The sequence below is a fragment of the Lingula anatina genome, chromosome 9 (assembly GCF_051362555.1).
Source record: "Lingula anatina isolate TDL-2025a chromosome 9, LinAna3.0, whole genome shotgun sequence".
NCBI classification, from domain to species: domain Eukaryota; kingdom Metazoa; phylum Brachiopoda; class Lingulata; order Lingulida; family Lingulidae; genus Lingula; species Lingula anatina.
Window position 1 is genome coordinate 9,521,753 of NC_141775.1, and position 25,752 is coordinate 9,547,504.

The 25,752-nt window shown below is 35.6% G+C and overlaps 1 protein-coding gene across 3 annotated transcripts in view; it reads right to left on the reverse strand.

The window, feature by feature from the left end:
- Positions 1–25,752, reverse strand: part of LOC106159656 (zinc finger protein castor homolog 1) — a 47,072-nt gene that overhangs the window by 18,317 nt on the left and 3,003 nt on the right. The window contains exons 1-3 of one of the 3 annotated variants that reach the window (XM_086995655.1): positions 17,057–17,137; positions 12,690–13,953; positions 981–1,079 (exon numbers count right to left, since the gene is read on the reverse strand). In XM_086995655.1, coding sequence (XP_086851781.1) covers positions 981–1,079; positions 12,690–13,890 — 1,300 coding nt within the window. In that variant the 5' untranslated portion in view covers positions 13,891–13,953; positions 17,057–17,137. Of the gene's footprint in view, positions 1–980; positions 1,080–12,689; positions 13,954–14,642; positions 14,834–17,056; positions 17,138–25,752 lie in introns of those variants that run through there. The other 2 variants (XM_013535988.2, XM_013535986.2) reach the window with 2 other exon arrangements.

Consider the following 25,752-nt stretch of genomic DNA (forward strand, 5'->3'; position numbering starts at 1 on the left):
AATAAGCTTGCTCAATTTCTTTTTCAAAACCATTTCATGCAATGTGCTTTTATTCATGTCATTTTACCCCTAAAAAGTCCCAGACGCTGTGAATGATGTCTTCTTATCTCTAATCGCGTCAGCAAGAAGACAGTTTCTATGCAAACCATCAAATTTTGTCCAAGAATGCAACTTAAATTGTCATATAAAACAAATTAGGGGGTTTTACTCAAATAACTTGAACATACATTTTCTTCTCCCATAAATTCCTTGGTAACCCTGTATATAATCTACATTCCCTTAAACGAAAAATGGACCTAACAAACTCAAAGTCACTTCAGGTTAGAGAAGGGTCTATTTTGATCAGACATGGGGTTGGTTTCGAAGCCTTCGAAATACTTAAAAAAAGCACCTGCTGTAATTTGCTGCTTCATTCTAGTGCCATGGAAACAACAGCATGAAGACATTCACTTTAATTCTATCTTCTCCTCCAGCAAACCTTACCAGGCAACAAATATATAAGGCCTGCCACCAAACTTTGTACTTATAAATGATTTTTTTCCACTGAGTATTTCATCTTAACATTTATATAAAAGCAATTCAGAAAGACACTTTTTGTCCTTTAAAACTGTTTTTTTTAAAATCCCTATTGGGTTATTTTAAATGAAAGATGGAATTCCTCATCCATATTTAAAACTGATAAACTGGAAAGGGGGTAAGACATAAAATTACACAGAAACTGGTTCTAGTGGAGGGTTGGACTGATGAGTGGCCAAGGGGGGTGGGGTGGGGGGTGGAATGCTTTCACTCACCCAAACCAAAACTCAATACAACTGGGATGTGGTCAAGAAGGGAAGAATAAGGGTCATGAAGACCTGGCATGGCAACTTTTCTGACCCCCCCCCCCCCCCCCCCCCCAACTGTCCATGGAGGTTTGTGTGTTGGACATGAGAGAATATCAATACATATGTATGTGTGTAAAGAAGGGTGTGGTCACTTACCTGAGCTGGAACTGGCCGGAGAAGCGACACTGGACTTCGGGGTCGGACTGGAAGAAGGGGTGGTCAGTTTAGGCACTGGGGGGCTGCCCACTAGGACACCTGTAAATATAATATACCACTTTATATCATCATACTGGAATAAGTGCTTATTTATAAAACATACAGCATAATTGACAATAATATACTAGAAATTAATTGTAATGTAATGTTAACATTATGAAAACTGCTTTTTTCTTTAAGCTAAGTGAATAGCCCCATGCATTCTTTACATTTTCTCTTTGTATACAAGTGCAAATGCAATTGTCACCTTTTATTCTTTAATTACTCAGGGTGTAAAAATCCCTTAGATATTTATCCACAGGTAATAATAAGATAATATGATGATTTCAGGTCACAAAAATGTTGTATAATTAACCTCTCTAACAGATGATAAAATACACAGATTGCAAAAGGGCAAATAAAAAGCCCTCACCAATCTTAAAATCTAATGGTTACATGATCACCCACTGATCAATGAAAACATACATTTTGCATGAATTTGACACGTAACCCTGGCAACCTTTTTATAACAAGCCAGACAATGAATAATGGGCAGAACTCCACAGAATGATCATCACATCGATACCAAATCCATTGATTATACAGCAGGGACATGAATTTTATATGAATTTGTTCTGTAACCATGGAAAAGTTTTGGCCTGTCCCAGAGATTACATAAGCCATTTCTAAAGGGGAGATTGATTTTGTACAGTCAACAGAGCATGGATATTATAAACATCAATAAAACACAAAAGGCAGATTAAACCACGTTATAAACTCAAGCTTTCCTCTTCAGCTTTAGTGAACAGAAAAGTCTATGGAGGAGGGTGAAGATAACTGCCTCACTTCATTGTTAAGATCTGTGATGATTGTTTGTAAATGCCCATATTGTTTTTGTCTAATGATTTGAGTAACTCACTGCATGATAAGTTACAGAGGAAGGATATAATAGAAGAGAGAGAGAGGGAAGGAGAGACAGACAGACAGACAGCGCCAGACGAGAGAGAGAGAGAGAGAGAGAAAGAGGGAGAGGAATGGAGAGAATGATCTTTTCTCTTAGTCTGGTCTTCAACAATCTCAAAAGCAAAAGAAAAACCTCGTCAACACTCTCATTTCAAAGTATATTAAAAGACATAATGGACAATATTGTGTGTTGTACTCTCCTTTTAGTTAACATGAGAGTAATACTCATGAATCACCCAAGGCATGCTATGCCAGTAACCATGGCAACACAATAACTACATGCGGCCACGTTTTGTCAAGATGGTTTCTTTACAAGGGCAAAAGAATGACAAATGTAGATCATTTTTGATCCTGCTTTAAGTTTCATTCTTCAGTGCACTCTATTAGTCCCCAGAGAAGAGCACAGAAACGCACTTCCCTTCTAAGAGGGAATGTGTACATCCAATAAATAACAGGCAAAGTTATGGCTCTTCTTCCTTCGGAAAGTTGTCTCCGCCTACAAGCTGACATTGTGTTATTTCCAGTTGTTTCTGATTGTACACCACAAAGCAAAGTTCCATTATCAATTACTGCTTACAATTTTGCTACAGTCAAGAAGGGCAATCATACTCATCTTGATCTTATTAGACTTAGGTACTTACAAAATATTACTAGTAATCTATTGGTGGATGTGTTTCATAAACTGACTGAATGATGTCATAAAAATTTTCAGAAAGTTACTTATGTAAACTAAAAAAAACCCCAAAAATCAATGACATCATTGACAAGTAATGCTCAAATTCCTTCAACAATACCTTGACATGGATCAAGCTTTAACAATAATATCATGGACAATTTTGTCATATTGGAGACCCCCCTTCCCACTGAAACTCTCTCCACCCCAACAAACATTCATATCTCACTCACTATCTACCATCTCTACCTATTCTCTCCATTTTATCACTCCAAATTTAATCAAAATTGTCCCTGCTCTTGAGCCCTTATGACCTCCCAATCCTCTTATTAAAAATAATACTTCCGTTTCCCTCTAAAACAATTCTCAATCATTCCCAAATATTGATAATTTTGTCCAATTAACGCCTGTTGCTACCCAATACAAACTTGGTGTCGAGGACAAGATGGTGTTTTGTCCTCCATATGAATTGATTTTTGGAGAGGTCCTTGCTCGGCGGGGGTGGAAATAATGCAGTCATTCTTGAATTATTTACTTTTTTGGGGCAGCGACATGGAAACAGGGCCAGCTATTATAGAGAAACATGGAGAGGTGCTCCCAAATATTATCAATACAAATCACAGTATCTAGGCATTATTATAATCTGTTTGTCATGATTCCTATTGACAGTTACTGTGATATGGCACACCTGAGAGAGTTTTAATGGCAGTTATGGGGGGGAGAGGCGTCTTACTGAAAATTATAAAATGCTCTACTTTTTTTTTATTAAGAATCATGAATGAAAATGAGAATTTTGCATGATATTATGTCATTGATCAAGGAAAAAAAAAGGATTTGGTTTCAAGCAATATTCAGTTGAATGAATTAAGTCGTGAGTAAGCACGGTTAATTTTTTTCCTTTCGTAAGTGTTTTTTATCCCACAAACTGACCTTTACTCCAAATCAATTTGTAAAGAGATCAATGACAAAGTGGCAAAGTTAATTCACAAAATACTCTATTACATTCTTACTACCAAAACTGTCACAGTAAGAACAAGACACAGGTAAAATTTTACCTGCCATTTTAAATAAATTGTCACTTAAAACTTTCCTTACCAAAACATGACTCCCCTGTTGCCAGGTGTAATGTTTTGAATGCACTAAGATCTAATATTTACCCAAAGTCATGGTTTCTGACCCACCAGCTTTTAATTGTGGTGCTCATAGCATCCTTCTTTCTTTAGGAGCTTTTCTTTGCTTGGCATAAAATTTCAGCAAAAACTTGTTTGTTTGTTTTTTTTTTTCTAAAAAGATGCATTTACGAATAAGCAGTAAGTCAAAATACTTGGCTCTAAAGCGTGTAATTTATACTCTCAGCATAAAATATCACATTCTTGTCGTTTTACTTATATAAAAAACCTTCACAAAAAATCTAGGTGCACTTGAACCAGAAGTGGTAATTCTTCTCAACACATTTAATTCCCTTTTTTGAATGATGGGGAACTTTGTTGAAAGTCACAATTGTGTTTTGACCTTGTAATATGTGTTTTAGCAATTTCACCATTACTGGTGTCTGAGCAAATTTCTAAACATAGAAAGTCCTTGAAAATTTGCACTTCATCTGCACCTAATCAATATTTTCTGACTTTAACATAGTATTAAGAGGTCCAAGTTAAAATTTATATTTTTTTCCTTACATAATTCATAACCATAATGAGAGTGATGTTTTCATATGGTACAGATTATTCATATTTATTTCCTTAGAGCCTAGATCCAAATATGTGTACTAGCCTTTACAATGTAAAATTCAAGTTAAAGAAAAGGAAAACTGATGAAAAAATTATATGTTTCTAGCTTAAAGTCACTCGATTAATTATAAAAGCCATAGTCATAAAAAAATAATAAAAAAAAAAACATGTCAGAGACTTATAAATCTGAGTTATAAAATTTCCTGAAAAAATTCGTCTTTATTTCTTTTTCTGTTTTAAAGCCCAGGAAAGCTTTATTGAACAACAGAAGTGGAAAAGCATTCCATTCATTGGTGCTGCCACTTTTAAAAATATTGCTCCTTATATGTGACAAGTCTGACCTTGAATGGTGTTAAAAACAGATGGTCAGAGGTGTCTAACTACTTTGGTGGGGCAGCAGCCAGGAAGGGGGGGGGGAGGGGGGGGTTAAGTTGAGATGAGCTGACAGTATGGTGGCTCTTGTACAATTAAAGCTGACATAAGATAACTAATGAAATTATATCTTTAACATTTTCACTTCGCATGTTAATATTAAAATATCTTAAATAATTCAGGCTTAACTGACAGACTGTTTTATTTTTTTCATTTTGCCTTTGTATGTAAATCCATTAACAGTTTTGGTATTTATGTAAGCAATTACTTATATATATATATTTCAAAATTAGTTTAAAAATAGTAATAATTGTAATTCTAAGCTAATGATCTAACACCTGGCTATATGACCTATTACTCTTTTTTATTAGCTTTAGGGCCAAGGCACTACCTTAACATTCTCAGATGCCATAAATAAAAATAATTCTAATGAGGACTTAATAAACCCCACCCCAAAAGTATTTTGCCAAAGGGTCTTCCATTAGAAAAAAAAACATATAAATAATAAAAATATGAAAAAATAATAAAAGTCTAAAATTCAGAAATGAAACAAATTTGAACTTTTTAATAATCTAACCAGAATTTATCTAAAATGGCAAATATGCTACAAAAGATAAATAGCTTTAGTTGTCTTTGCATTTTCTTGTTCTCACACAGCCATTCCTTGTGTTTCTGCCTTGTTGTGTATAATTTATTCACTTCAAACAATACTCTGTAGTCCCTTCCCAGTGAGTTAAGAGCAAAGACATTGTACTGAATGTGATAACAGATCTTCATCAAATATGTGGAAATACAGATTAATATCCATTATATATAATTATCAATAATATTTACTATACTGCTTCCTACAATGCATTAGAAAATGAGTTTTGAATGCATCATACCTAGCCATAAAACATCCCCCAAAGCCCTACCTCTGTATATCATATATAATGCCAAATTCTCTTGATCTTTAACCACTATAAAAGTGATTATTCAAGAAAGTTTTTTTCCCAAGAAACTCAACTTTCTTCAGGCTGGAAAAGACAGGATGTTGGGCCTATTAACTTGGGATATGCAGGCATCTCATGCACTTCACGCACAGATGTAATGACTTTGTAGCAAAGAGCTGAATTATTATATCGAAAAGAATTTATCTTTTATTACTTTGTCATTGCTGTATGCCCTCAGCAAAATTAGAACAGCCGATTATGGATGTAATGAAATTTTCAGCAATTTCCACAAGCAAAGTTCACACCGGAGCAGGCTAGTGAAGGCAGCTGTTGTTTTTGAATAAAATGCTAATTTCATCTATCAATTTCATATCTTAAATGAGTACACATGGTCAGTACTACTTGCTAAGCCAAGGCATTCCAGGGTAAATTCAAATTTCATGTATCCTTAATTTGGACTAAAAACATTTCATACATATTATCATTTGAAAAGTGTGACCAAATGACAAAATTACAAATTCTGCCTAGTTCTGAATCCCTTTAGTGTGTGGTTTGAAAATTAACCAAACAAAGGCCTTTTTGAAAATATTTTAATGGACTGAAGGCTCTTATATATAACATAGATTCTTTTAATGGCACTGCACCCACTATCCAAAACTGCACAATTAGGACCCTGTTATTTTATCAATGGAATCTGTCTAATGACCTATTCATTCTCTTTATTACAGCCCAAAGAAGCCTTTTCTCTTCCCCCTAAATCTTAGTACATCAGGCAATTATGATGGTTTTTGAATAAAATGTAGATTTCTTGAATTTTTGGCATACAATTACAGCCTGTAAGTCTTGGATCTTAATGGCCACAGCTTAATTATACTGAGGACAGCTCATAACTTTTAGCATAATGCTCAGAGATTGTAATCAGAAAATATCTATTATATGAACCTTTTAACATATTAAAATATGTTACTTTACAAATCTCATAAAATCATCAGCAATTAGGACAAAAATGTATAATATAATACAAGGGCACATTGTAATTCTGTTCAGCTAACCATCACACTGACTTAATTATTATAAAAGTCTTCCAGATAAAATAACTTTGACAGAAGAAAGTTAACAATAACTGAACATTTTGGGGTATTTTGTCATGGGTTCATTGAAAATCATTAAGTTATTTGGATAAAAAAAATAAAAATATGTAGTTGAAGGAAATAAATACTGCTGCTTTTGTTCTCATGTTCTCATTTCTTCCATCTAGTCCGTTTATCCAATTTACCTCCTGTCTACTTGTTCAGCATATTTCCGGTAAAACTGAACTACCAGAAATCATTGGCCCATAAAACCATTTTCTAGACCATTTTGCCATTGTACCACCAACAGAAACAGTCGAATAATTACAGCTACAGCCTTTATAACATGGTATTCCTCCTTAGTATTCATTTCATTACATTTCCCATTACATTGTTCTGATCATTTTTTCTGTTTGTAGCAGAGCAGTCAGGCTGTGTTCAGAACAAAAGATATCGTACTAGCAGGATCAATCTTTTCCAGTGGAGATTTTCGATAAGGCCCAGTCAAATGTCATCAGGTTTACTGTCTGGCATTCCCCTCCCCCTCCCTCCCCCTGGCAAAGCAACATGAAAAACATCACAGACCACAAAACTTTTCTGACTCAAGTACTTGAAGTTACGAGGGGGTGTGTCAGACAATTAAGCTTTTGACATTGACTATGCCTTAGTGAGAATCCCTGCTGAGATCGATTGATCTTGCTAGTATGATAACTTCTGTTCTGAACACAGCCTTAGTGCAGTGTCAACAATCAACATGGTAAAGAATGCATAAAAAATATGGTCAGGAATGAGGGGGGGGGGATTATGGGTTTATGGTGAAACCTTAGATGTGCATGCATGCTGTCGTTTATGGGACGCTAATAGGTTCTGATTAACGGGATGTTATGCTGGTTATATTTTAGAAATGATGAATTAGATTACAGTATAGCTTTCTGAGGTAGTTATCACCAGAAGTGCCATCAACACCAGATTTCAATAGTTTTTTTTTTATTTTTCATTTTCAGTAATTTGCCTATTTCCACTAGAAGCATGCTGCCCTGTAACAAACCTACATGCATGTGAGACATGTCCATCCATGCATGTTCTTATACTAAAAGCAATTTCCTTTTTCAATTTCTTAAATTTGTTTTCATTCTTAAAAAAATATTAATTGGCTTTGACATCGATTAATAAGAAAATACCCAGTTTGGCCTTGACTGCTGCAGCCAATGAAAATCTCACTTGAGCGAAAGCTGGACGTTGAACCCAACTGTTACCCTGGTTCTCAGTCAATGATCCTGACAAGTTTACATTTCACATTAACCCCATTGCTCTTTACAACAGCAAAGGTTAAGTACAAGTTAGGCAGTACATTTTACATTCTTTCTTCAAAATTCTCTCCCCTTAATTTCTTTTGTTATTTTCCCCAGTAGATGATCGTCCTGAAAAATGTTTCATTAGAACATAATAAACACTGGATGATTTGTTTTGAGCTGTGGGAAATATGGTAGATGACTAAGTAAGGGCATTTTAAAGTGTGACAGGTAGGAGGAGGGGGGGGGGGGGAGGGGAGGCAGCGTGAAGGGGGGGGGAAGAGATCATAAAACTTAATGACCCATACCATAATCTATATTCCAGGGTAGCCAAAAATGCCTTTACATTCATAAATAATGTTGACTTACATATAAGTAATACACCCATCCATCCACTCCCTCTCAATAAACACAAGCACACTTAGAAAAAAGAAAAAAATTACCAAACATAGATGAAATAAAAACACTAAAATTCAGACATAAAAGCACAGCCTAAGTTCTTTCTAGAAGTCCATAAAAAACTGTGGGGTAAATGAATAATGCTGTACATACTTAAAAAAAAAAAAGAAAAAAAAATACCAAGTACAGATGAAATAAAAATCACTGTAAAAGACAGTACATGAATGAGCCCAGGTAAAACCCTCTACGAAAGTTACAGTTCTGGACTGTGTACCAATCCATTACATCTAGTTATCACGTACGGGGTAACTGTTTCTTCATGTGACGACAGCTCTTATCACCACCCCTATCTAGTTGTACAGCGGCTTGCCACCAACTCGGGTCACTTGCGGTTTCTTTGAAATAAACCACTCAATATTTTTTATGTGAAAGCCTGTCTCAAGCTTTTAGGTAAATGTTGTCATGAAATAGGGTCTTTAGGAAGTATAATGGTTACATTTCTTGGATATAATAGTTTATTTTAAAATGTTTTTTCTCGTTTTTTTTTCTTTAACTTGTTTTTTTTTTTTTTTTTTTTTACAAATCTAGTATTTGGTTTGGAGAATAAAGTTTTTAAAAGATAAAACAATAAATAAATTTAAAATAAATAAATAAAACACTGTCTTCTCAATAAACTTAGTCCATGGCTCAAAGGACCAAATTCCCCATAAATTACCAGACGTCCTCAAGGTAGTTTGCTTACTCCCCCCCCCTCCTCCTCCCCTCCATTAAGCTCCTGCTGCATTTTCGCTTTTACAAGGTGCTCCAAAAGTTTGAAGGATTACAAGCAGTGGTATGTGTAACAATTTCCAGTTTCCCGCCCAGTGAAGTGGAGACTAATACATGACATCAAAAACTGTCTAAATCTTTCTTTTCCTGACTCGCCCAAATCCTTAACCCCATTTGCTGTTTTTAATATATATTTTATTAAAAAAATAAAGTCTTTGTTCACTTGCATACTTATTATCGTGAGAGAGAACAATAAGTCATTATAATCTTCCACATTTTTTTTATCTTTTACACTTTTTTAAAATGAGTTAAATCTGTGAGTTGTATGCTAAACCAAGTGACTGGAGAAGTACTTAATATCTATAAAAACATTCAAATCAAGAAGAAACTATATTTTGTTAAGACTTACACTGTTTAAGATTTGGTGTTGGCCATTCACGACAAGACAACATGGTATTTTGAGTCAATATATCAATATGTGTTAACTGAACTTGTTCACAGAATATGAATAAACAATTTTTTTTTTTAATAAAGAGAAAAAACACGACTTGTTATTTCAACTATAATAACGACTTTTTCTTTGGAAAAACATCATGAGCACTACTCGTACTAGACAAAACATGGGAGAAAATGATAAATACATCATTGCATCACCATAGAGATTTGACATTTTAGATCTCCCAAAAAAGCAGTGCTTGCACTGTTGATATTATGGCCTACTTTGTGTAATGTCACAACATTACAAAGGTTGGGTGCTCTTTGTAGTAACAGAATACCACTAGAAACAACAAATACAGAAAATCAAACAGAACATCTTTTTTCCCCCAAAAAAATAAAAAAATAAAATAAAAGATTTACCGTAATTTCCTGAGAAACTTTTCTGTTTCTTACTCGCACAAAAAAAAGAGGACTTGGTTCTCAGAATTGAAAACCATTATGAAAAAGAAATTTTAACATGACTGACAGTAATGGACAACAAGTAGTTTTTCGTCTGATGGACATGGTATAAGTATTCCATTTGTTAAAATAAAAAGGGGAAAGGGTAGCATGTATTTATGTGTATTTATCGTACATCTGTTGAGGACTGTATGTGCTTTTCTGCTTAACAACATGATGAAGAAAAATTGCCAATATACAATGTAACATTGATTATTCCACTGTCACTGTGCACAATCACAGAATGGTTGTCTTTGTGTGATAATAAAAAGAATACAAAAATTAAATTTGGAAGAACTGCACTTTTTGCATGTACTTCATATCATAGCTTCATACAAAACACTTCATTTAGGTTTCTGCGAGTGCTATGGTGTATACTGGTATGTGAGGCCATACATGCCAATTTTTCCTTTTTTTTTCTAACTGAAAGTAAATGACAAAGTCAGCAGACTTAAATTCAGGCATAACGCAAAAAAAAAAAAAAAAAAGTCAGCTGACTCTAATTCTTAAGAAAAAAAAAACATTTACATTTTTTTCTGTTTACATTTTGAAAACCACCACCACATTTAAACTGCGGTCTCATGTAAATCATCCAAGTTTAAGTGGAAAAACTGCAAAATAACTCTCAAATTTTTCTTGAGAAATACACCACTTGTCACATACTTAACTGCTGCAAAAAATGTTCCCAAATCCCACAAAAAACCTATGAAATAACTCAACTAATGTATTACATCAGATAACAAATGTTAGAACCACATTTCTGTGACCGCACACACTGTACGAAAGTGCAGAAAAGATCAATCACAATAATAAAAGCGCTGCAATGGATTTTGCACACTGCCAAATCTTTATGAGGACAGGCAAATGGATTTGCCATTCTTCTGGCAGAAAAAAAAAAATGAGCGGTGAATGGCATTGAAATCAGTTGTTCTAAGCCAGGGATATCTAAGTAAGCAGATCAGGGGATATTTTGCATAAACGAAGTGTCAAAAATTAACATTAGACTGCAACTGAATAATTTTGTACCATTTTCCAGTGGGTAATGATAAAACTGTTGTCCTATTGCAAAAATGAAAACAGCAACTTAAGGGGTGGGAGGTGGGGTGTCAAACTTTTAATGCACTCTAATCACTTCCCACTCGTTTCTAAGAAAAAACTAAGAATCCCTACTAGTATTTAATATGTCACATGTACTTTTGTATCATGTCAAGTCTACGCTACATCTATCATAATTACGTACACGTTAACTCTAAGTCAGTATCTTAAAGCCATACTGTTTAGACTTGTAGTGCACGAACCACAGTTTAAGTCAGTTAAAGCACTGCTCGCGAAGCTTTATGCAAAACAGAGGGGATAATCGTCTCAACTCCATCCAGTCAATTAATTACATACTTTGTTTTACGCAAAGCTCCCTGACTAGATCATACTCTATCTAAGAGCGCATTCAGAACAGCAGACTAATAGATCCGCAGATCAAATATGGCGACCCACTAAAAAGTTTGCCACTCAGTTCCCGAATAGACACTGAACAGATTCCCTGCTGGGATTGCGCAACAAGCATACAAGTGGGTCCGCCATATTTGAGCAGCGGATCTGTTAGCCCGCTGTTGTGAATGCGCTCTGATACTCATCACACTATTTCATTCACTAGGATTAGCCTGTCTCACCATGATCATAACAAGTATTGACCCAATCAGTTGGATGTGTAATTGAGTGGCAACACTTCTCATTATGTCCCAGTCAGCTCACACAGCCACTTTACAGGTGGCATGGAGAGATGAACTGGAGGGTTGATAGATTTCTATGTACATGACTGAGGTTCAAGAAATGGGAAGGGGGGGGGGGGGAAGAGGTATGACGGTTCATCAGATAGACTGACTGACAGACTGATAAAATCATGGATTAAGCACCAAAAATAGAAAGAGGCAGGAACTTAAAAATATGAATGCCAATAGAAAAAGTCAGAAAGATAGAATAAATGAAAAAAGGCATACAGAGAGAGAGAGAGAGAGAGAGAGAGAGAGAGAGAGAGAGAGAGAGAGAGAGAGAGAGAGAGAGAGAGAGAGAGAGAGAGAGAGAGAGAGAGAGAGAGAGAGAGAGAGAGAGAGGCAGAGGCAATGACCATAAGAAAGACAGAAAGGAGAGAGATGAAATGACTGCCACACATTTTTTCTACACACGGTAACACACCCATAATTTTCTTTTATCATTTGCCAGAAATTCATTTCGAACATGATATGCAGGTACTGGACTTAAATATGTTCAATACAGCAGTGACATTATCATACAGAATTATCATATTGGATATGGCAAAAGAATAATTAGCTATTAGGCTGTATTAGCTATTAAATACACAATGGAAACTTTGTCTTCCTAACTAGAGAAAGTCACAGACAGAAAACGAATTATTTCTTGCCCAAGTAGGAAAAATGAAATAGATAATTGGAAAAACAAAAAAAAGAAAAGAAACAAAATGCGAATCAATAATAATAATAATAATAATAATAATAATAATAATAATAATAATAATAATCTTACCTGAAGGCACTGAAGAAATGTTGGCAAACTTGGAATATATGGTTTCAGTCAAGGCAGATTTACTCAGCATAGCATTACTGGGTTTTTTGGACGGGCTTGTCTTGGGTGATTTCACAAAGTGACTTGTCTTAGCTTTCTTTTGGTTGCCATGGGTTCTCTGCAGAATTTTTCCCGTGCTAAAATTCTGAAGAGGGACACTATCAGCGATGGACTCGGCCTCTTCTTCAAGTCCATAAAAACTGAGCAATTCGTTCATGGTGGATTCTGCATAGTTCTTCAGCGCAGCTGCATCAGCGCTGTTTGACAACACCGCTTCTGAGTGTTCACCACTGCTGCTACTTGCATAGTGTTTGTTTGCATTTTCATTGATTGCCGGGGAAACTAGAGAAACTGTCTCTCTAGGATCACCATCCACGTCTCCATTGATAAGGTCACTAGTAGAGTCGTCCATAATGTCTTCTACTCCCTCCTCCTCTCCCTCCCCGCCATCAGAGTAATTCATAGAGCTGTGGCGCACAGAGGCGAAATCGGCAGACATATTGGATGAATTGCACAAAGATAAATCAATGGCCTCTTGAGCGTCCCCATTCATCATAGAGGTCCCTGCAGGTTCTATCACAGTTGTTTGTTTCATATTGCTGCTGCTGGTGCTGTTATTATCATCATAATTCAATAATCCCATCGCTGCCACCGTTGTTGCACCCCCATTGCTGCCAATGTTAAAGTGGTGGTCCCGATTTCGGAACCCATCAATCTCTGAACCATCAACAGTACTGGTTTCTTCAGCAGATAGAGATTGGAAGTCTATATCCTTGTTATTGATGGCATACTCTGCTAGTTCATCTTTAAAATCTTCCTCCTCATCATCATCCTCCAACGCGAACACATGTACCTGAGCTGCAATATTACGAGGATTTGCATTTTTCCTTCGCTTCTTTCTCGATGAGGACGCCGTAGTGGTTGGTGCAGCGAGTGGAGAGGAATTTATATTAACATTTGGCACAGAAGAGGCTGAACGAACCTCCATTGAAATACTGCTACTCCTATTTCCCATTCCGACTTCATGGTCTCCACCACTGGCAGAATCTTGGGAGGTGACACCTGTGGACAGCTGGCCGTCACCCTCCATCTCGTCCTCCTCTTTGACACTGGTGTGCAGTTTGGCACATATGGCATCCAGTTTCTTCAACTCTACTGCCATTGTTATCTTCACCTCTTCAACTCTCCAGGTGCCGTATTGTCATAGTAGTTGCATGCTATTATCCTGAAATTTTTGAAAAAATGGATACATTAGCATCTGGTTTGCATCTTAAATCAGTGGGGTTTAATTTGGAAGGATTTGCATAAAAGAAAATTTAAGTGGAATATTTCTTTAAAATAAGTGATGCCTGGTGGAAAAAGTGCTCATTGTTTCTGCACACCAGTTATAAGAATTGTCGTTTTCACTTGACTTCAGTGACGTACAGGCATTCTGAAAAACACAACTTATTCAAGCTGTTTTACAGAAAATAAAAATCAGCTGCATCAAACCTTTGTTGAATTTCATCTAGGTTCCATTTTTTGCACTACAGAACCTTACATAATACTTCAAAATCTGTTGTTCTATGTCCCAAACATTCCCTTTCAATGCTACCTTTAACTTAATGCTAAAATTCCCATATGTATAATTCTAGGCCTGAAGCAAATATCTTAACTACATAACAACCATTTAAAACAGTCTATTTCCCATTCCATTCTCATTTATCTCTGTTACCTACACAGGAAACATAAAAAATGATCAAATGTTCCAAAAAACTGGAAAAAATTTGCCCTTAGCAAAAGAAAAAAAAAGTGACCTATGTTTTTCCAAGTTAACTTTTCCTGAATGTATTACTCGTATTCTATTTATCTATTTCACTTTTATATTTGTTTATTTTTGGACGGAAAGAGGTGGAACTATTTTATATGGCTTACCTGATATGGCAAACTTAAAAGAAATCAAAATAAATCACTATAGTTAATTGTCCCTCCAAGGGCCAGTAGTATCCGCAATAACAGGGTGTATAAAATGTACACTCTCAGCAACTAATGACCATGGTGTGACCATCTCTCCCTTATATCTCTTTTTTATGTAAATGCCACAAATTGTACGACGCACACGGAAAAGCTACATTTCATTCAACGTTTCTCTAACTGAGTATGCATATTTGGGTTAGAGGCATGATAATAATGATCTATTTTTCATGTTAATTTCTCAAGTTGTAAGACAAAAGATGAAGGCAGCATTCCTTTAATATATGTCACTATGGTTTAAGAGGACTGGGCATATCTCTTATTTATGCTAATTTTTGGGAGACATATGAGGAAAAAGAAAGACAATAAAGCAGTATGAAAAGATGAATTATAAGATATGGCTTTCATTCAGAAAAGATAAAATTGTGATAAAGAACAATTAAATGTTTTACTTAAGTAGCTTTTAATAACTGGCTGTAGAATTTCACATGGACCTAATAATTTGAAGACCCCGATTTACTGCACTTTAATAAAAGTATTTAATAGTCATATTGACAGTAAACATGACTAGAAGTCATAACATTTTGAACAATATAGATATTTTTTATGAAACATAACCTTGTTGAAAAAAGAAAAAGATTGCAAATAACAATCTTGACATTTTTCGTCAGAAACTGACAAAAAAAAAAAAAAAAAACTTAAATCTAAGCCAATTTAAGTTTTATGTTAAGATCACCTTGACACACAAATCAAAACTGAGAAAAATTACAGTTACCAAAATAAAAAAAAAGCTACTTCATCATTATAAGCCAGTTAAAACTCAGTAGCCTTGGCACCTTTTCAGTGTGTGGCATGCATGGATAGGAAGGAGCCAGTTAAACAAAACTACAGCCTCTATTCTGAGGCTCTATTCCCATAGATTTTAGATCGATCTATCCCCGCGGGGAGTCTCACTAGATTACTTTCAGATAATCCAACTTAAATGTCCGTCCCGCCTACTACAAGCTTTAAGGGGGTAATTAACTTTCGTGGCTGCCCGGCTGACAGCTATTTAGCGTGAACCCCCAGGGAGTTAGGTCGATCTAAAGTAGGTCGATCTAATCTATGGAAATGGGGTGTAAGGCTCATTGGTCTAAAATCTTGGATCAAAAATAAGGCCTGCTTTAGGGCCCATTCCCATTGAAACTATGGATCACTGTAGATCGATCAAACTGTTAATCAGGTTTCATTCAGTGAATCCCAACAGAGTTGGTTTGAACCACCTGGTACGACAGTTTTATTGTGAACGGACCCTTAGACAGATAATGGAAAAGTGACATAACCACCTTCTTTGTGTTGAGATTTTAATGCCTTTTGGCAAGAAAAGATCATTGTTCTGGTAGATATTATGCAGATTCCTACCAGATGTAGAGATATGCTGGTCCATCTTTATTGTGATTTCACATTAAGGGAAAAATAATGCAGCTCAATGGGAAAATCAGTTTAAACACATAAAACTTGTACATGTATTATATCTGGTGGAAAATTAATATTAAAATTATACAAGTGCACTGAAAGGTATCTTGGTTGAATAAAGGAACTTCTCATTAAAGGGAGAATTATGGTTGAACCTATCATAATTCTTATGGAATTGTGATTTCACAAGTAACTTTCCATTCTTTCATTTTAATGAATTAAAATTCCATTAAGCTCAGTATAACACAGGTAACTGTCCAACCATCAATGTTTTTGGACTGCTATTTTTCTGGTTTTTTTTTTCAGAATTTTAGCTTTGAAATCTATGGAGCCCAAATGGCATACTGTAGTATTAAAAAAAGAATCTGGGACTCCTTTTTTCAAAATCCTGACTAAAGCCCTTGTTGAGCTACCCATTCCCTCACCCATAACTGTAATTTCAAACTAGCAACATGCCCAATTAAATAAGACTTTTTTCTTATTTGTATAGATAATTGAATTCTATTCATTCCCAACCATGTGATTTTAATAATCCTTGTTCAAAAGTCAGGGGAAGCACAAAGAAAAAAAAAACATAACATGTTTGAATACAAGATCATGTACACATGAATCATGGTACAAACTTCTTAAACGGATGTTACCATAGCAACCCAAATCCTCTGATGTGGAATCGGGGGGCATTTAAATTAACTACAAAATGTCACATGCATATCTGTACGAGTTGCTCAGAATAAAAATCATTCTCATTTGTAAGTTGTGAATATTTTTTTGTCAATTTGTGACTGATGCACATTAAAATTCTGGTAATGATTTTTTTTAATTCAGAAAGCTGTCTCCTCTGTTTTTAAACAGTGATAATATACATTATTATCACACACCTTTACCACACAAAAAAGGAAAAAATGTTATAAAAACAGTACCTTCTAAGTGGACCAAGTTCCTTCTATATTCCAAAGCTCAGCAACTCATATAGATAAAATCTGATTATTATCACAAAACACAGGGAAGACATCTGTGTATCCCATCATATTTATATAGGACCTCCACATGTGCATATCAGGTTTTCTGTAATAATTCAGAACTCCAGAAAAGAAGCACTTATCGCCATAAGAGATATGGGTGGGGCAGGCTATCTAAAACATAATAATATTAACAGCAGGGTACAAGCCTGTATGTAGCAATTTCAAAAGTGGGTAAGGGGAGTATTTTTTTTTTCCTGGAAAATATAGACCTTTTTATTTTACCCAAGATGAGAAATGACCAAGTCATAGTAAGTTATTAGTCAGATTGGGCTAAAGGACGGTCCTCTGAACCTCCAGACCCCCCTCCCACTTGCCTACAGGCCTGAGGGTGTGAACTCTGGTACTTTGGTGGGTGGGACTCGCTCTCGCTCTCTCTCTGTGTGTTTGGCGGGGAGGGGGGGGGGAACTTCTGGACTTCCAGCTGACTCTGTGACTGCATGAGTGTCACCCTGTGTAACTGAATTTGAAAGATAACACCATCTTTTATAAAAACTTGTCAAGGCATCTACTATATTTCGTCTATTATGTTACTGGAATAATAAAAAATATATTCACCAGATGGATCTAAAAAAAGTTTGAAATTGTTAGAAACCCCAGGGGGGATTATTAAATTGCACGTATATAATCTGTATATAGGTACATATGTATAAATAGGCACATCCCTACCATGCTTGAGGGTAAAGGAAGAATTTTATTAGTTTTGTCTCTAATGCTGGAAAACAGAAATAAGTCATTTCCTACATAATAAATTGAAAATACTGAGCCATCTGGGGCATAGCTAACAACACAACACTTATACAAACATCAGAAACATATCACACAGTGTGAAATTTCACAAGCAAGATCCATCCATACTCGCTGTTAATTTTTATATATGGAAAATATACTACTATCCATTTGGTATCCATAGGCTAGTAGGCTAGGAGAGGAAGAGGAAGAAGAGATGCTGGGAGGAGGAGGGGGGGGGGGGAGAAGAAGAAATAAGAGATGCTGGGAGGAGGAGGAGGAGATGCTAGGAGGAAGAAGAGGTGTAAGAGGAGGAGGAGGAGAAAGAGATGCTGGGAGGAAGAGGAGGATCAGGAAGACTCAGAGGAAAAAAGAGGAGGAGGAAGAGGAGGAGATGCTAGGAGGAGGAGGATGCATTACGCTAAGGCAGCACATCAGATGACATTAACAGAATTAAAGCACCTCCCTTGCCAGCTTAGCCTTGGCCTTCCCATTATAAAAGCCTTCATTGCTTTATGAGTTAAAGATGTTAAAGATTCTTATCTGACCTATGCTGGCTGGTTGAGGGAAGAAGAATTCTAGCCTGGTACTGTTCACACTGGCACTAAACCGGTCATGAACCTCCACTAGAACAGAGTCCACACAGAATAGTGGATCCCATGGCCAGATCTGTGTTCCAGGCCTGTGTTCAGCAATTTCCAAATGGGTGCTTTTTTTAAATGAAAAAGTGGACTTTTTCACCCCATGATTAGTTGATGCGACTTGAGAAATGGCAAAGAACCTTGATCAAAATTTGAAAGACTCAAAATTTGAAGACTGGACCTTTTTGGACCAAAAGGGTGGTTCTTCCTACCCCCCCCCCCCAAATAAATAAAATAAAATAAAATAATCCTGCCTGTGCTCTTTCATGGTGGGTGCACAGCTTGGTACCAAGCAATCAGCAGTTGATGCGAGCAAAAACAGTTTATGCAGTTAGAAATACAAACAATTGCCGGGTTAGGCTTTCCAAAATCAACCCAAAGAGAGGAAACATGATCACTATGATGACAAAAAGTAGATGGCCGAATAAAAATTTTGTCATTTACCTTGGAGTCAAATATTATACAAATTAAGATCTAAGAGTAACATTTTAAATCGAAAAGCCACAATAATTATCTAGATTTGAGTCAAATGAAATTAGAGTAAGTAGGGTAATTTCCCAGTCAATGTGTGACATCTACATGAGAGAGGGATCTTACTCCTACAAGTGCCCCCCCCCCCCCCCCCCCCCCTCCCCCAAGGGTGCCCTAAGGCAAGCCATACACTACATTGGCTATCAGAAGTGGATCTTCAACAACACCAGTGTGAACACTTTCCCGGTTATTTAATGGGAGATGTTTTATGGGCATAAAGAACAAACTATCGCTAACCCCCATGGCAAAATGGTATAAATTCTGCAGTTTTTGGCTAGGTTTGTGCTGCATGTGACTGATTCAGACTTAATGTCTCTGCTTTGTGATGCTGCAGTTCTAATAAAAGTAGTAGTCAGCTAAATCTGTGTAATAGGATACAGATTTATTTTAAACACAAATTGTTGCTTAATGGTATCTGATTTTCCTTTAAAGATTTAGATTTTAGGAAATATAACTTGTGCCGAGTTTTCAACAGTGTGTGACTGAACAAGAACTTTCTGGGTGATAAAAAAAAACCCCAAGACTTTGTAAAATCATTCTTTCTACAGTTAAGAGTGTTTTCGTTCTTTTCAAGAAGTCAGGTTTACTGCAGTATACTATAAATCTTAAAGCATATTACCCCAGAAAATCAGTAACCCATACAAATACTTAGCAAACAGTTAATAGAGAGAAATAAAAATTACAGAACGCTACATTTATTTGTGTCTTATTTGTACGCATGCTGTTTCACTCATCGTTTATTACTGAAGTGGAAAATGTGTTGAGGACACGCATGACTTACTAGCAAAAATCTTGGATATATGTGTGAAGAAAAAAAGCTGAACAATATTACTGTCCAGAAGAAAGATAGCAAAGTGTGTAGGAAGAGCATGGAGGTTTTCAAAGGAGAGAAAAAGGAGAAGGGGTGGGCAGGGGAATCAGGTAGTGATAGAAAAAACAAACAAACAAACAAACAAAAAAACATACAATAAAAATTTGACAACATTTTATTTTAAGCTTGAGTTCTTGGTTTTTGGTAACTTACGTTTTGCTTTAGTAATTTAATTCTCTTTCACACAAGTTAATTGTATGTCAAAATTGTCATTCTGTTAATCATGTTATCTTTAAAACTACATTACTTTTCTTAATGCCATGTGTGTCTGAACTTTGGCCAGGTGCACACTTATAAACTGTTGAGAGGTTATTCACCTTTTGAAGCTATTGTTTTGTGCAATTAATCCTATTCAGAGCATAGGAGCTTTATAAAACAAGATGAATAAATATTATCATAAATGCAACAAAATGCACTAACTTTTGTCATTCATATTCTTCTGCAATCATTTGAGGGGGAGGTTTTAAAACACCTCTGAAGTACATAGAATTCCCCCCAAAAAATATGTTACCTCTTCATAATTCTCCCCAATTTAACATACCCTGAGAAAGCAAAAAATCTAATGCCACATTTAAAGTGAATAAAATTCACCAAATTCTTGATCAAATGGAGGATTCAAAGCCATTTCCTCAAGTGATGGAATGAACTGTTTACTTAAAGTGAACAAAATTCAACATTTCTTCCCAACGCATCGATACATCTTTATTTAACCACATTTTCACACAAACACAGACACAAAACTGAAGGTTACCAAAATTCCACATTCCCTCATTAAACACAAACACGCCTTTATTTTTCCAAAAGTGAACAAAGTCATGAAAATAATGAAGAAAAATCCCTTATTCACTGCCTTAACATTGGGCATATCGTGAAGTGTGTACCTTTCTTTACTTTGAGCCCTTTTAGGCTGATTCTCAAACTGTTGACTTAGCATATAGTTGCACTGCTAGTTATTGGGCTGGGGGTTTAAATGTGACCAAACAAATCATTCATGTTGCCATAGCAACAGCTATATAGACTCGCCAAACACAAATAGAATGTGTAGTCGGTTGCTACGAGTCACAGGTAAAAGCTTTTTGCTATCCCAATACAAATGCCTTGCTTTCGTCCAAAATTAAGCACGGTCAGAATAAAAGGTGTTTTGTCGGTTTTTCAACACAAATAGTGTTGGTTTGGGTGTTATTAGGTACTGGTTAGAAACAAAATAGAAGAAAAGGTGTCGCTTTCTCCATTTAAAAAGCATGTTGCAATTAAGCATGACAGACACAATGGTACTCTCGCACATTTTTTAACTCGGTAATAAAAGCAGGTGTGTGCCTTTGGAGTGTCGACTTGTAAATGAGAGAACATATTTCCACTTCTTTGGCCAAAATTGAGAATGACGATAAAAGATGTTTTGTGAATTTTCTGAAATCTGGCAACATGATTTCGTCATCATTCATTTGCAGACTAGAAGTCTCCTACGATGTCACATCTATTAAGTACTTGATGAGATCAAAAATCAGTCTTGGGTTCTTTATCAGATGATTTATATTTTCTATCTATTCCTTCACAACAGCAAGCCCTAAATATGCACAAGAGATTAACTCATAGTTGGAGAAAACCGCCACAATTTCAATAAATGCAATTTTTTTCTCTTTGTTTTATTAAATTACATTCTGTGGAAATATTTTTGTTGGAAATAGTAAACAATACTGCCCTATTAAAGTGCAATAAGAAGAAAGGGGTTTTATCCCTGGGACAGCTTTTTTTAAATCATCTGTGTTTAAATAAAAACAAGCAGAATACAATGTATAAAACATATTGCGAAAGGTAATTTTTATGAAAAATTGATCAAATTCCAGGTTACCTTGGCTCTCTGATTGCACAATTTAGTCTGATATTCAACTTAACACAATAATCCCCTGCTGAACAGCCTAATCTACGAAGGAGAGAAGTACAATTATCCTCACCATGCCATTAAAGCCCAAATTATCCCTAACTTATGATGGTAACTTCTATATTCTCATCACATATCAATGCACATTTTTTTGGTATTTGTTAGTTACATTGGAGGATCATAAAATATACCAGGAGAGAAGGAAGCCCTGAAGCAATTCACGTTTGTATTTTGACATATATTATGCTAGAATTGATCTCTACATGAAAAATGTGTAAATATAAGTAGTCGGGTTTCAGGGTATTTCATTACAATTGGATGATGTGTCTCATAGCTGGTAGCTGCAGAGTTAGGATTAGGTGATTTTTTTTTATTTTCTTTGTGCTGCAATGGATTGAGAATGGCAAAAATATGACAATTGTACAAAATAATATAGAAAATATGCATTTGGTGGCTGAAAATTAAATAAGAGAAGCCCTTAAGCAAGAGAGAGGGGGGTAAGAATAACTGATAATATAAAGAGTGATATATTGGGAGAGAGAGGGTAGTTGGCTCTAATTTGAGTTCCTGGCAGACCTGTTCTCTCTCTCTCTCTCTCTCTCATGCACACACGCACATACACACACACACACACACACCATTCTGATAGCTTTTTTAGATCATATAAAAAGAACCATGAAGAAATGATGTAATAATGGTCCATGAGAATCATTTATCTAAAATATTCATACAACACATGGCTCAGCTAGTAAATACATCCATATATTCTGTATGACTAACCTTAAAACTCAAGAATGTTAGGTAATAAGTAGGCCAGGCAGAAATAAAAACCTAATCCCAGCAAAAGAATAAGTGCATATTTGTGGATGTAACCATCCTAATCATACCAAAACTATGTTTTCCCTTCAGATACAGATGTCACCAATACAGTATAATACAGCTACATGAATGTTATTCAGACTACTAACATTGCTAGCTCTGTGAACACTTTTTAGAGGACAAGCCCTATTAAAATAAAGATAGCTAAGCACCGTGATTACTTTATATGCCATATAAGTTTTTATTTTAAATACATATCTGAATTTGGGTAGCAACACTGCTCAGATATGATTTGCATTGAATGAACAATATTTTACCACACATTTTACTGCATAATTTCCAGGCCACTCAGATAAGTTTTGTTCAATATAACCGAAACATAAATTGTGCTACCATCTAATAACTACCTATAGTCTGTACTGTTGGGCGCTAGCCCTTGGCAATTGCCTACTAGTACTATAGAAGCAATAGCCATTATGGACTAGTAAAAAAGTTAAAATTTTACATAATACTGACGTAGTAACCCATGCCACTTGAAGACCATTGGCCTAAAATGCTTTTGACAGAGACTGCAGCATTGTGCTGATCAAAATTTTGAACATATTTCTTACCACTTCTCACCTCTAGAAAGAGATCAATTTAGCTCTCAATTGGGCCACGTGTGTGTGTGTGTGTGTGTGTGTGTGTGTGTGTGCACGCACATGTGTATGCACATCTGAGTGTTTGCATGTATGCATGCACATGTGTGATGGGAGACTGGCTCTAATTTCAGTTCCTGGCAGACCAGTGTTCTCTCTCTCACACACACACACACACACACACACACACACACACACACACACACACACACACACACACACACACACACACACACACAGTTTTGACAGCTTCTGTGTGTGTAGGCATGCGTTCACATGTGAGTGTTTGCATCATACAAGGCATCGTGCAATCGGGTATATGGCACAAATGAGGAACAACTCCTACCAGCACCTTATCCTTTCACAGAGCACCTGTGACAATGTCACAGAGCAGCTTATAACAAACTAAGACATGAAACCTCACTGAACCAAGCACTATCATATTTCATTTAACCATGCCTCGGAGATGGTTATCTTTACTCGAGCGTTTTTTTTTTTTTTTTTTCACTTCTTTAATCTGATGAAATTATTTGCTGGTGTGTTGATTGTAAAACCTGGTGGAATGAAATAGTAGTAACTACTTCATGGATTGCAGTTAATTAAAATTGATTAGCAATTATCACCAAATCATTATATTTAATTTTAAATTAACTTTTTCATTAAATAGAATTAACACGACCGGTGTTTATGAACCATGATGAAAATGAATGAATTGTATACAAAATGTGATAGACAGACTAGCTTATTATATAATCATTCTTATTTTGACCTTGAAAAAGTACTTTTTTACATTCTTCTTAAAAACAAAGGCTGCCAACTGACATGTGTGCCTATGACTAATTTCATATAATGACAAAGATCAAGGAATTTGTTTTTTTTTTCTGAAATTGCACACCCAAAGTGTTAAACATGTTTCACATTTAAATCTGTGGGTTCTGCCATACTTGTACTGTATATATATATATATATATAGAATATGATTTCTGTAAATACCTGATCTTTAGAACTGATACCACACATACTAGTAAGACCAATATATTTCCTCGTACAGTCACTCATCTTTGACAATTTCACTTTATTCTGGAAGACACACTTTTGGGAACAATCCTATAACTTTCAATTGTAAATTTTTGTTTTTCTTTCAAAATTTTCGAAACTTCCAATTTAAAAAAAAAAGCTGTTGAAAGGTGGGGTATTCAGATTAACCAAGTATAAAAGGATTGACATCACAGAAAAGCTAATATCATCTAAAACTATTTCACTGACCCCCACCACCATCAAACCTAGCGCCCCCCCCCCCCCAAAAAAAAAAAAAAATTAAGTATTTGAGAGTTATAATAATTGTTACCAAATTTACCCAAATTTACAATATATAAACACAACCATAGAAACACTTAAAAGCATGACATCAAACAATAACAAGGTGTATAGATACCCATGTAAAAGGTATCTTAAAGGCGTGACATGTACAATATACTTAACATGGGAGTACAGGAGTTTTAAGATGTTCATTTCTGTGTTGACATATCACTATCTCCAGACACACAGTACCTCCCATACTGCAATAAGGTAACCAAGTTGAATTATGGAATGTTTTAAATGACACTGAACAAGTCCCAAGGTTATACCTTTTTTTTTTTTTTTTTTTTTTTTTTTTGGGGGGGGGGAGGGGGTGCAGGGTGTGTGTGTGGATTTAGGACTCCCAAGTAAAGAAATGGGGATCACTTTTAAAGCTTTTATACTGCAGTGAACTAACCCGAGTTGAACAATGGATATGCTTTGAAATAAACAAAAATGTCAGGGTTAGGAGTAGATTCTTAACTTGGGGGGTACATGGGTAGAAGTCCGACAAATTAGTCTTCAACATAAAGAAATAGGCATCATCTTTACATAATCTGTGAGTCATTATGCTAGAAAATGGAGAGTAACTTTTCATGAAAGTGCGTCAAGGACCCTTTAAAATTTGTGTTAATGGAAACAGGAACAGTCTAGCACTGTTGAAATACTGATAGTTGTGCAAACATCATTTAAATGAGCAAACTCATGCATGTTTCTGCATTGAAATATCTTCATTCATCCTCTGTAGTACGTGAGGGAGTATTTTTGTGTTCATTTATTTATTTATTTAGAGAGAGAGAGAGAGAGAGGTTACATAACCATAAATTATAAAAAATACAAAATCTTATTTAAAATCTTTAAACTATACAGAAAGACATACATTGGTATGCTTAATCACCTACAAACAGTCACTTAAGTACAGAACCTTTCTTGTATTTAGGGAAAGAATGGGACTGCTTATGGGCTAACATGCTCTTTAACTGCACACCTTTAAATCACCACTTAAAAATGATTACAATATCTTCACTCAGTTTATAATGGGAGCTTTCACAATTCCTTCCAAAGTGGTAGAAAACACATACACTGTTCACACTGATTAATATTTTCAGCCTTATCTCTGTGCAGGGCCTACTGAAAACTCTTTAAGTTGT